The following is a 13261-nucleotide window of genomic DNA, read 5'->3' on the forward strand; positions in this document are numbered from 1 at the left end:
CTATTAACAATAAGTAATGACATATCCTTTTTCCAACAAACAAGAGTCGATTAAAACCACCAGCGCGTTCCGCCGGAATGATCCATTGTTTATCCTACCTCCTGATAGGGAATGTAGCCGAGGCCGTTCAGCCCAGTTCAGCATCAGTATTATTAGTCCTTAATGACACGTAAGAAAACAAACTGATGAGTGAACACCGCAGAGACATTTCCACGCAAACACATGGCCCCTCGATAAATAGCCGGATAAAAGGGCGTTTCAGCGTAAAATCCACTTAGTGAGGAATTAATGGAGGCGACGAGGCAATTATTCTTGTTTTGCTTTGCTACAAGCGATTCCATACTCTTTTTGTTGGAAAGGAACATAGAAGTCATTGAGCCGGTGACGTCGTTGTTTCTATTGGCGAATAAATACACGCGGGTTGGAAATTCTCAGTATTTGGTTATATGGGCCGAACACCTATTACAGTGTAGAGTGTAGATCAGCATTTTGTGACGGCCTCGAGAAGAGTCTCCTAATCATTGCGCATCCCTCTTCGCAAACTATATTGAGAGGCTTCCACATCTACCAAGGTAAAAATTGTACTCTATTTGTAAATCTGGTTGGTACCCCATACAACCTTTATTACAGCTCCCAGGGGGGGTTGTCAACCAGCAGTCCACTGATCACGAAAAGTAGGGGTCCTATGTTTTCATTGTGTGAATGGAGCAGCGGTCAAGTATTGCGCACTGCCATTCCATTCATTCGTCAGTCCCATTAAGAGTGAATAAAGCCGCACCACACCTCGATCTCCATTTACATAGAGAACATAGCCCCCCCCCCCTCCACTATCAACATAATTGTTATTGCAGCACATCAGCGCACTTTGGCCCTCACACCCCTTCAACACTGATCCAGATACCTGAGCGACGATGCGTACACTCTGTGTGCATCACTGCTCAATTAATTGTGTTTGGCATCTGAGAGGTGAGTGCCAGAGCTGTATGCATCACTGGTCATTAAGCTTAGCAAACGCATCTTGCCTGGCAAATGTTAAATGAGTAGTGATGCATTGCTGCTCAGTGTACAGGCTCCCTAAGCTATACACCGTACCACATGCTACACTAACACTCCGTTCCATCACTCGATATCGAAAAAACAAGTCGAAAAACGACAACACATTACAGTCTGTGATCAGTTGGGGGTGTGGGATATATGGGGGTAGGGAGGGGCGGATCACAGAGCCAAACTACTCCCCAATCTGGAAATTGTGGGGGGTCCCAGTGGTTGGACCCTCTCCAGTCATCTCCAGCTTTTTACCAGAGTGGCACACTGACTTGAAGGGAAAGCTACCTCCAATGTTGGCATCAGAAAGCTAATCTGCATGTCCTTCTACCCAGAATTCCCATCGGAGCACAAATGGTCTATAAGTCTCTGCATCTCTTTATGATGCTCTCCTCAAGGAGAAACATTGCTCCTTTGGTCCCATGGAAACAAAGTAGCTTTCCTATTCCTAGTGAGAACATGAAGGTAGGTGGAAGGGGACAATGCTTCCATATTGGATTTTTGATTTTCATCTTACATCATCATTAACATTTTCTCTCTTCTTCCCTTCTCCACAGGCTGCCGGTGCCGTACGACCATTGGTGTCCACGGTTATTGCTCCTACCCCAGACGGATGCTTAGACCACTCGCTGGATCGGGCGAAGCACAGAGCCAGCGAAATGCCCCAAGCCTTTCTATTTGACGTCATCTATAAATCGTACCTTCAGGTGAGTGTGAGTGCCACACAGGCTCAACCACTATAACCACCATTAAAGGGGATATTCCCCTGGAAAACATTTTTTTTTTTTTTTTTAAATCAACTGGTGCCAGAAAGTTAAACAGATTTGTAAATTAATTCTATTTAAAAATTATAATCCTTACAGTACTTATCAGTTGCTGTATACAACAGAGGAATTTCCTTTCTCTCTGAACACAGTGCTTTCTGCTGACACCTCTGTCCATTTTAGGAACTGTCCAGAGCAGGATAGGGTTGCTCTGCGGATTTTCTCCTGCTCTGGACAGTTCCTGACATGGACAGAGGTTTCAGCAGAGAGCACTGTGGTCAGACAGAAAGGAAATTCAAAAAGAAAAGAACTTCCTCTGTTGTATACAGCAGCTGATAACTACTGGAAGGATTAAGATTTTTAAATAGAAGTAATTTGCAAACCTATTTAACTTTCTGGCACCAGTTGATTTAAAAAATAAAATGTTTTCCAGTGTTGTACCCCTTTAATTCAGCCTTTCCTTTGTCTCAAGCAGTGTTTTCCAACCAGCATGCCTCCATGTGTTGCAAAACTACAACTCCCAGCATGCTGGGAGTTGTAGTTTTGCAACAGATGGAGGCTCACTGGTTGGGAAATGCTGGCGTTAAATATATAGGGCAGTGGTCTTTAACCTGCGGACCTCCAGATGTTGCAAAACTACAACTCCCAGCATGCCCGGACAGCCGTTGGCTGTCCGGGCATGCTGGGAGTTGTAGTTTTGCAACATCTGGAGGTCCGCAGGTTAAAGACCACTGATATAGGTGGTCAACCACTATTATAAATCATCTGCAGTCACAATGCAATTTTTCTTATAACACAAGATGTTGAGTACTAAAGCAAATACCTGGTTACAACATCTAGTCACAACCAAAGCTGCGTTCAGAATTTTCAGCAGATTGCAGTGCATTGTGGGAGCTCACAGGGCAGAAGTATACTGGTTAGTCACATACTGTATCGGAATGTGATTGGAGAATAAGGCGCGATGTACCTTTATATCGTATATATGTTTGGCATTGAGCTTTGTTTATCTACTTTTACGTCCTTTTTTTGTTTTTTAATATTGCAAGCCCATCGACAATAATCTGCGGTGGCCGCTCCGGATCAGCTTGCCGCGGGGAAAATGAAGCATTGCACAATTGCTGCTGATTCTTATTAGTAGATGTAGGTGAGACCCTTGTGGTTCCCTGACTTATTTAGTAGAGGAAGCCCTGATCAGGTGACCCCCCCCCCCCCCCCCATTATAATAATATAGCGAATGTCCCTTTAAGGCCCCTTTCACATTACAGGTATCATCCTGCTTTTTTACTGCAATCATTTTACAATAACGAATGAAAAAAAAAAAAAAACGGATGCAATAACTGGTAATAACTGATGATAACTGATGACCATCATCCGTTATTTAGAATGTGTTTTGTTTTTTTAATCCGTTATCTGTTATTACCAGTTACATCCGTTTTTTTTTTAAATCAGGTTATTAACCCTTTTTTTTGTAAAGCTGTACTGAGCATGCTCAGTAAAAAAAAATGATGTTAAAAAGCCTGACAATAACTGATGATAATGGTTGTTTTTCTTTGAACATCCGGTTCCCATAGACTTCAATGTTAAATTTTAACGTCCGGTTCTTCACCATTTTCTTTTTTTTTTTTTTTGCCGGATCAAAAATTTGTGCATGCACCATCTTTTGTGCCGGCAAAAATAACTGACATTAGTAAAAACGGACGTGCCTGATGCAAAAGGATGTTCAAAAAATCCTATTGACATAAATGGAATTTTTTGATGGCCGTTTTCAGGACTTTTTTGCCGGGAGTAATAACAGAGGTTTTTTTTTACAGGATGATACCTGTAGTGTGAAAGGGGCAAGGGGTTTTCCAGGAATAGAAAACCAGAGATAATTTGTTTTCCAAAAACAGCGCCACCACTGTTCTCAGGTTGTGTGTGGTATTACAACTTGTCTCTATAATTTTTATGGAACGGAGCTGCAATACCACACCCAACCTGATGACAGGGAAGGATGGGATTAGCTTTGGTTTTCTATTCCTGGACAACCCCTTTAAAATGACATTCTGATATAAATACTATAATAATAATGATTTGGTAATATGTTCCACCATAGTTCTGCGGCTCAAGGGGTTAACATAGAGTTTTCCTTTTCTTCCGTACTGGTCTTATGTTCTTTACTTTACTACAGATGTTCTCTTTTATGATTGCCCTTAAACTCCTGGAATGTAAGTGCTTTTGGCTCATAAACTTTGTATTTTATGCCTCGGACTGCGATTGGGGATTAAAGAGAATACATCTTGGAGACAGACCCTTTATAGTAAGATAGCGGGTGGACTGTAACCCTCTTGAGTTGGGGGGGCTATACAATAGTGGGCTCTTGTAGGAAATCTCCTCCCGGACCACTTCTTGGCTTGTTTAAAAGAAAAGTCATCCATGTGGATGTTGTAGAAAGAAGGTAGCTTCAGCAGAGACGCCGGTTTAGCGTGGCGCTGGACACAGACTTTCTGTGTCCAGCACCACGCTAAACCGGCGTCTCTGCTGAAGCTACCTTCTTTCTACAATTACCACAAGCCGGTGGGCTGCGGACACTCCACTATTAAGTGCGCACCATTGTTGTGTATGAAGCTGAATAACTTGTCCAGGTGAGCGGCTTTACAGCTTTTATATAAATATCCTACAGTCCTCTTTTAATACACCACGGAGCGCTGTTACTTCCTTTTTTACAGATCTATCCATGTGGATGGACACATACACATATGAAAATAGAAAAGCATGGTAGGGTGTTGATAGGGTTGCTACCTGCCCGGTATTTTACCGGCACAGCCAGTATTTTGGCCACCCTGCCGGTATTTTTATATTAAAAATGCCGGCAATGCAATCGCCGGTATTTATCCAACCAATCCTCCAACTCCCGGAATCTTGCACCATATACTATACCAGTGTTTCCCAACTAGAGCGCCTCCAGCTGTTGGAAAAATACAACTCCCAGCATGCCCGGACAGCCAACGGCTGTCCGGGCATGCTGTGAGTTGTAGTTTTTCAACAGCTGGAGGCACCCCTGGTTGGGAAACACTGACTTATACTATATACTACTATATAGTCCAACATGCTGAGAGTTGTAGTTTTTCAACAGCTGGAGGCACCCCTGGTTGGGAAACACTGACTTATACTATATACTACTATATAGTCCAACATGCTGAGAGTTGTAGTTTTGCAACAGCTGGAGGCACCCCTGGTTGGGAAACACTGACCTATACTATATACTACTATATAGTCCAACATGCTGGGAGTTGTAGTTTTGCAACAGCTGGAGGCACCCCTGGATGGGAAACACTGACATATACTATATACAACTATATAGTCCAACATGCTGGGAGTTGTAGTTAGTAACTAACTGCAACTCCCGGAAAAAAAAAATAAAAAAAAAAAGCGATCAAAAGTTACATCAAAACAAAAATGGTCCTGTTAAAAACTAAAGATCGGGGCACAAAAAATGACCCTCGTACAGGTATAAGGAGAAATAAAAAGTTATAGGGGTCAGAATAGGACAAAATTATACCCCGCATATGTGTATTCTGTGATGTCATGCATATATAATTAATTATGCAAATTAGCATGGCCGGTATTTATTTATTTTTATTTTTTTGCAAGAAAGGTGGCAACCCTAGGTGTAGATATTGATGTAGATGGTAATTTCTGTCATGCGCAGTGAATGTTGGTGAGACATCACAATCTCTCAGCAGTACAGTAGTTTGGTGTTTAGTGACGTAGGCCAAGAATGTTCCCTGATGATTCAGAGGAAGCCATAACTGCTCACGAGAAAAATAAAAAAACAAAAGGATGCGCTCCGTAGTGTGATGGGATAAGGAAAAGACACTGAATGTGAAATGCGCTTACCAAGGCAGGTTGTACTCCAACCAAGTACAACAATGGGGTAGAGTATATCTGATAGTAGGTCTCTGCAGCCGCTCCACGCCAACATTCAGCAAAAAGCCAAGATAGATCCTCCAACAACCGGCAGGATCAATCAGGCGCTGAGACCAAGGTAAGATAAGGGAATTTATAACCCACAATGCAACGCGTTTCGCGGATAATCCGCTTCCTCAGATGCCTGAGGAAGCGGATTCTCTGCGAAACGCGTTGCATCGTGGGTAATAAATTCCCTTATCTTACCTTGGTCTCAGCGCATGATTGATCCTGCCGGTTATTGGAGGAGCTATCTAGGATAACTGCTCACGGTATGGTATTCTATCAATGAAAGCCCAGACCAGGCCACAGGTCACAACAGAGACTGCTTATGGACAACAGATCCGCATCCCATTAATGGAAACAAAGCCACAGATCACAGACCAGGTCGCAGATCACACTAGAGAGTGACCATGGATGACAAATCTGTATCACATCAATGGAAACCCAGACTAGGCCACAGATCCCAGTAGTGCTCAGCGTGGACTACAGATCTGCATCCCATCAATGGAAACCTAGATCAGGCCACAGATCCCAGTAGAGCCCCCCCCCCCCCCCCCCATGGACAACAGATATGTATTCAGACCAGGCAACAGATCCCAGCAGAGGCTGACCATGGACAATGGTTCTGCATCCCGTCAATGGAGCCCAGACCAGGCCACAGATCCCAGAATATACTGACCATGAACACTGTATCTACATCCCATTAATAGAGCCCAGACCAGGCCACAGATCCCAGCAAAGAGTGACCATGTATGACAGATCTGCATCCCAACAATGGAAACCCAGACCAGACCACAGATCCCAGCACAGCCCAGCATGGGAGACAGATCTGCATCCCATAGAGTCCAGACTAGGCCACAGATCACAGAACAATGGGACCATAGACGGCAGATCTGCAGCCCATAAGTGGAGCCCAGACCACAGATCACAGAACAATGTGACCATAGACGACAGATCTGCAGCCCATAAGTGGAGCCCAGTCCACAGATCACAGAACAATGGGACCATAGACGGCAGATCTTCAGCCCATAAGTGGAGCCCAGTCCACAGATCACAGAACAATGTGACCATAGACGGCAGATCTTCAGCCCATAGAGTCCAGACTAGGCCACAGATCACAGAACAATGTGACCATAGACGGCAGATCTGCAGCCCATAAGTGGAGCCCAGTCCACAGATCACAGAACAATGTGACCATAGACGGCAGATCTTCAGCCCATAGAGTCCAGACTAGGCCACAGATCACAGAACAATGGGACCATAGATGACAGATCTGCAGCCCATAAGTGGAGCCCAGACCACAGATCACAGCAGAGAACAACCCTTGATGACAGATCTGCCTTCCAATAGTGGAGCCCAGACCAGGCTGCCGATCAGCGACTATGAATGACAGATCTACATCCCATCAATGGAAACCAGACCAGGCCTCAAGTTGCACCAGAGAGTGACCATAGCCAACAGATCTTATGGGATATAAGTGGATCCCAGACCAGACTACAGATCCCAACAGAGAGCGACCATGGATGACTGATCAGGATCCCATCAGTGGAGCCCAGACCAGACCATAGATCACAGGAGGCAGCGATCAGTGATTTGTCACTTTAACTAATTGTTTCCCAACCACTGTGCCTCCAGCTGTTGCAAAACTACAACTCCCAGCAACCCCGGACAGCCAAAGGCTGGCCGGACATGCTGGGAGTTGTAGTTTAGCAACAGCTGGAGGTACACTGATTGGGAAACACTGTTTTAACTTATGGAATTGTCATCCAAGAAGACTTTCACAGACCAAATGTGAATGACAAGTTGATTTTAAAGGGGTACTCCACTGGAAAAATAATTTTTTTTAAATCAACTGGTGCTAGAAAGGTAAACAGATTTGTAAATTACTTCTATTTAAAAATCTTAATCCTTCCAGTACTTATCATCTGCTATATGTTCCACAGGAAGTTCTTTTCTGACCCCAGTGCTCTCTGCTGACACCTATGTCCTTTTTATAGTAGGAGCAAATCCCCATAGCAAACCCATTCTGCTCTGGACAGTTCCTAAAATGGACAGAGGTGTCAGCAAAGAGCACTGTGGTCAGACAGAAAGGAAATTCAAAAAGAAAAGAACTTCCTGTGGAACATATAGCAGCTGATAAGTACTGGAAGGATTAAGATTTTTAAATAGAAGTAATTTAGAAATCTGTTTAACTTTCTGGCACCAGTTGATTTAGTAAAGGGGAGTACTCCTTTAAAACATGCGTCTGAAATCTCTGTTTACCCCAAAAAAACATCATAATCCCTTGTCATTCGATAGTATATATAATATTGCTGGATTATTACTCTGGGCAGTTCCTGACATAGACAGAGGTGTCAGCAGAGAGCACTGCGGTCAGACTGGTAAGAACTACACAACTTCCTGTGGAGCATACAGCAGCTGATAAGTACTGGAAGGCTTAAGATTTTTATAAAGAAGTGATTTACAAATCTGTATAACTTTCTGGCACCAGTTGATTTTAAAACATTTTTTTTTCCACTAGAGTACCCCTTTAGCCCTGTAAATCTAGGTAAACTTTACATACTTCTCTTCATATACTTTTAATTTTTAGTTTTTTTTTGTTTTATTTTCCCATTACAAAAGTGTTATTCAGAGTTATTCAAGGATAGGCACGATCTCCCCTATAAAGAATATTTCTGCAGAGCGTGGCCCCCGTGATACATCTGGTTCTGGTACAAAGTTCCTTGGGAAATGGTCACAGTTGCATTAAGCAGATTTAACTTTACAAACAGAGACACGGAACCAGTTAAGAAATGGCGAAGGTTGCGCCGAATAAATCTATAATTAAATTCTCTACTAAATGCACGACTTCCGACTTCAAAGGGGAAGGGAGCCTTAATGTAATGGGGAGCGTTAAAGGGGGATCGCACAACACATCCTCATCGTCTACCGAGTATCAAGTCACTTTTTTTTTTTGATCTTCCCTTATTAATACCCAGAACCTGATGTCTTCTGACATCTCCCAAAATAATTGGAAACCTTTATTCGGAGGATGAGTCAGATCCCTGATAGTACATGAAGGTTTTCTTTATTTGCTGTGTACTTCTAACCTTCACCTAAACTTCAGAAATGTTCTTTAACCCCTTCATGAGTACTTTTTTGTTTTTAGTTATTTAGGAGGTGGTATTATAGTGGTACTCCAACGTCAAGTAAAATGCTGCAGAAGCATAAAGCATTGCTGAAACCACCATAGATCGATTTATTTTGTGTGTCTCTTCCTATGCCAGATAATCATTGTGCATCCCGGTTCGGCAGTTGCTCGGCACTACAATTCCCAGAATGCATTGCTTTCCCTCAGCTCTTCATCACAGTCCCCTCCAATAGCATTCCTGCTGGAGAACATCTTATTTCACCACAAGCTATCTCTCTCCGCTCATTAAGTCTGCAGAAGCTGCTGTATTCATTTCCTGTCTTCTCCTCACTTTGTTAGAGAGCACCCATGTTTTTAGTGGCCCTTGTTGGCACAAAGTGGCGGTCAAAACGCTCACTCCATGCATCTCTATGGGAGAGCCGGAGATTCTCTAGTGCAGCGCTCTGGCTCTCCCATAGAGATGCATGGAGGGGGCATGTCGGCTGCCCCTTCTTGTTTTTGTTGACGCGCCTAATTCAGGAGGAAAACCGGGGCAGCGGGGAGAAGAGTGTGGGCGGTCTCAGTGGTTGGACACTTATCCCCTATCCTTTTATATCCCAAGTACTCTATTAATATGAAGTGAATTTGGGATGGGGAGGAGAGGGGTTATTACTAATAAACCCCTCTCGGTACTAGTCTATATCACTCTAACTGTGGTGCCCACATCGTTTTATTCTATTGCTTTAATGCACTTAAAATTGAAATAAATCAAGTTTGCGAGTTCCGTTTTGTGTATACAGCTCCCTGCAGACCTATGTGTTTCCATGTGTACAGACTACAAACAAACCCTACATGTAGTCTGATCCTGCAGTCATTTGCTGTTCCCTTCTATCTGACCCTGTTTTTCAGACATGTGATCAGACATGTACCCTGTTTCCCCAAAAAATACACCCTACCCCGAAAATAAGCCCTAGCTGGATTATCGGGGTTGGCTGCAATATAAGCCCTACCCCGAAAATAAGACCTCGGCCGGTGGTCTTTAACCTGCGGACCTCCAGATGTTGCAAAACTACAGCTGCACCCATCACATGATGATGATGGGGGGGGGGGGGGGGGTAAATATTGTTAAATGTTGTTCAATGTACATACCGTAAATAAATAAGCCCTACCCTGAAAATAAGCCCTAGTGTGTTTTTTGTGACTAAAATTAATATAAGACCCGGTCTTATTTTCGGAGAAACACGGTATGTGATGGTACATAGACACACAGTGACCCAGCTAACAGAGGTCGTAATCTAAAGGAAGTTTGTCCCACTTTGGGACCATGATACAAGTCCGCGTGTAGTAGAACAGGGGTAACAAATCCACGTGTCTCACTTTTTCTTGTCCATTTGGTTCTACCGCGGGGTTATGATCCTGTGCAGTCATAAGGTCTAGAACAGTGTTTCCCAACCAGTATGCCTCAAACTGTCGTAAAACTACAAATCACAACATGCCTGGATGCTGGGAGTTGTACTTTGGCAACAGCTGGTCTAGAATAACAAAACTATTTAAAGATTTATCTAGTGTTTCTCTTTTTTTAAATAATATGGTTCTGAAGTGAGGGGAGGGGGGTGCGTGGAATTGAAAAAAAAATAACATACTTACCTAACCCCGGTCCCCGGCTGATTCCTCTCAGCTCATGATAACCTCCGTTCCATCTCCTGGTCTTATCTCTTCTTCCTGCTTCTGAGACAAAACTACAACTCCCAGCATGCCCGGACAGCCGTTGGCTGTCCGTGCATGCTGGGAGTTGTAGTTTTGCAACAGCTGGTGGCATCCTTGGTTGGGAAACACTGACCTATACTATATACTACTATATAGTCCAACATGCTGGGAGTTGTAGTTTTGCAACAGCTGGAGGCATCCCTGGTTGGGAAACACTGACCTTTACTATATACTACTATATAGTCCAACATGCTGGGAGTTGTAGTTTTGCAACAGCTGGAGGCACCCCTGCGTGGGAAACACTGACCTATACTATATACTACTATATAGTCCAACATGCTGGGAGTTGTAGTTTTGCAACAGCTGGAGGCACCCCTGGTTGGAAAACACTGACCTCTACTATATACTACTATATAGTCCAACATGCTGGGAGTTGTAGTTTTGCAACAGCTGGAGGCACCCCTGGGTGGAAAACACTGACCTCTACTATATACTATTCTATAGTCCAACATGCTGGGAGTTTTAGTTTTGCAACAGCTGGAGGCACCTCTGGTTGGGAAACACTGACCTATACTATATACTACTATATAGTCCAACATGCTGGGAGTTGTAGTTTTCGTTTGGGGCAGCTGCTTGATGCAGGACCTGCTGCCTCAGACAATCACGGACAAAGACAGTACATCGCTGCAGTGATTGGCTGACCTGGCATGTCCTGCATGGAGCGCTCGTCTCGAAAGCAGAAAAAGATCACTTGGGGACCAAATAAAGGGGAACAGAAGCTGCGGAGGACCATGTATCTATGGGACCATCCTGCGCAGGGAAAGGAGCACGTGGTAGCTCTTTCTACTGATCGGGATCTGAGCAAATAAAAGCATTTGACGTGTCCCTAGGACATAATATACGTTTTTATAACCACCCACAAGTACACTTAAAAGGGCACTCCGCCCCTTGACATCTTATCCCCTATACAAAGGATAGGGGATAAGATGTCTGATCTCGGGGGACCCGCCACTGGGGACCCCCACGATCTCTGCTGTGGCACCCCAGACATCCGGTGCACGGAGCGAACTTTTCTCCATGCCGGATGACTGGCGATGCGACCCGCTTGTCACATCCCTCCCATTGGCCTGCATTGAGGGGGCGTGGCCTTGACGTCACCAGCAGGGCACTGCTGTGACGTCGCGAGCATCCGGCTCTGCACCCGACGCTCTAAAGAACTCCGGGTGCAGCAGAGAGGTTGCAGGGGTCCCCAGCGGCAAGTCCCCCGCGATCAGACATCTTATCCCCTAACCTTTGGATATGGGATAAGATGTCTAGGAGCAAAAAGTAACCCTTTAAATGTCATTGGGACCCCTTTATTTCAAATCAACTGGTGCCAGGAAGTTGTACAATTTTGTAAACTACTTTTTATTTTAAAGTCTTAACCCTTCAGCTGCTGTATGCTCCACAGGAAATTGCGTAGTTCTTTCCAGTCTGACCACAGTGCTCTCTGCTGACACCTCTGTCCATGTCAGGAAAAGTGGTCAGACTGGAGATAGAGATGAGCGAACTTACAGTAAATTCGATTCGTCACAAACTTCTCGGCTCAGCAGTTGATTACTTTTACTGCATAAATTAGTTCAGCTTTCAGATGCTCCCGTGGACTGGAAAAGGTGGATACAGTCCTAGAAGACTCTTTCCTAGGACTGTATCCACCTTTTCCAGCCCACCGGAGCACCTGAAAGCTGAACTAATTTATGCAGGAAAAGACATCAACTGCCGAGCCGAGAAGTTCGTGACTAATTGAATTTACAGTAAGTTCGCTCATCTCTAACTGGAGAGAACTACACAACTTCCTGTGGAGCATACAGCAGCTGATAAGTACTGGAAGGATTGAGATTTTTATATAGAAGTGATTTACAAATCTTTATAACTTTCTGGCATCAGTTGATTTGAAAGAAAATGTTTTCCAGTGGAGTACCCCTTTAACAGGACCATATTTGTTTGGATGTGACTTTTTGATGTCTTTTTTAAAATTAAATTCGGGAGTTGCAGTTAGTTACCAACTACAACTCCCAGCATGCCCTGATACAGCCTGCTGTGGCTCAGCAGCTGCCCCAAACGAAAACTACAACTCCCAGCATGCCCTGATACAGCCTGTGGCTCAGCAGCTGCCCCAAATAAAAAACAAAAAAAAACTACAACTCCCAGCATGTTGGCCTATACAGTAGTATATAGTATAGGTCAGTGTTTCCCAACCATGGGTGACTCCAGCTGTTGCAAAACTACAACTCTCAGCATGTTGGACTATATAGTAGTATATAGTATAGGTCAGTGTTTCCCAACCATGGGTGCCTCCAGCTGTGGCAAAACTACAACTCCCAGCATGTTGGACTATATAGTAGTATATAGTATAGGCCTGTGTTTCCCAACCATGGGTGACTCCAGCTGCTGCAAAACTACAACTCCCAGCATGTTGGACTATATAGTAGTATATAGTATAGGTCAGTGTTTCCCAACCAGGGGTGCCTCCAGCTGCTGCAAAACTACAACTCCCAGCATGTTGGACTATATAGTAGTATATAGTATAGGCCTGTGTTTCCCAACCATGGGTGACTCCAGCTGCTGCAAAACTACAACTCCCAGCATGTTGGACTATATAGTAGTATATAGTATAGGTCAGTGTTTCCCAACCAGGGGTGCCTCCAGC

General features: G+C 44.1%; 1 protein-coding gene across 4 annotated transcripts in view; it reads left to right on the plus strand.

Annotated features, from left to right (window-relative positions):
- CRPPA (CDP-L-ribitol pyrophosphorylase A) overlaps positions 1 to 13261 on the plus strand; it is a 194886-nt gene that overhangs the window by 27334 nt on the left and 154291 nt on the right. For all 4 annotated transcript variants that reach the window (XM_056518901.1, XM_056518902.1, XM_056518899.1 and 1 more), the window contains exon 3: positions 1602 to 1751. In XM_056518901.1, coding sequence (XP_056374876.1) covers positions 1602 to 1751 — 150 coding nt within the window. The remainder of the gene's footprint in view (positions 1 to 1601; positions 1752 to 13261) is intronic.

This window comes from Hyla sarda, chromosome 5 (genome assembly GCF_029499605.1).
Source record: "Hyla sarda isolate aHylSar1 chromosome 5, aHylSar1.hap1, whole genome shotgun sequence".
NCBI classification, from domain to species: Eukaryota; Metazoa; Chordata; class Amphibia; order Anura; family Hylidae; genus Hyla; species Hyla sarda.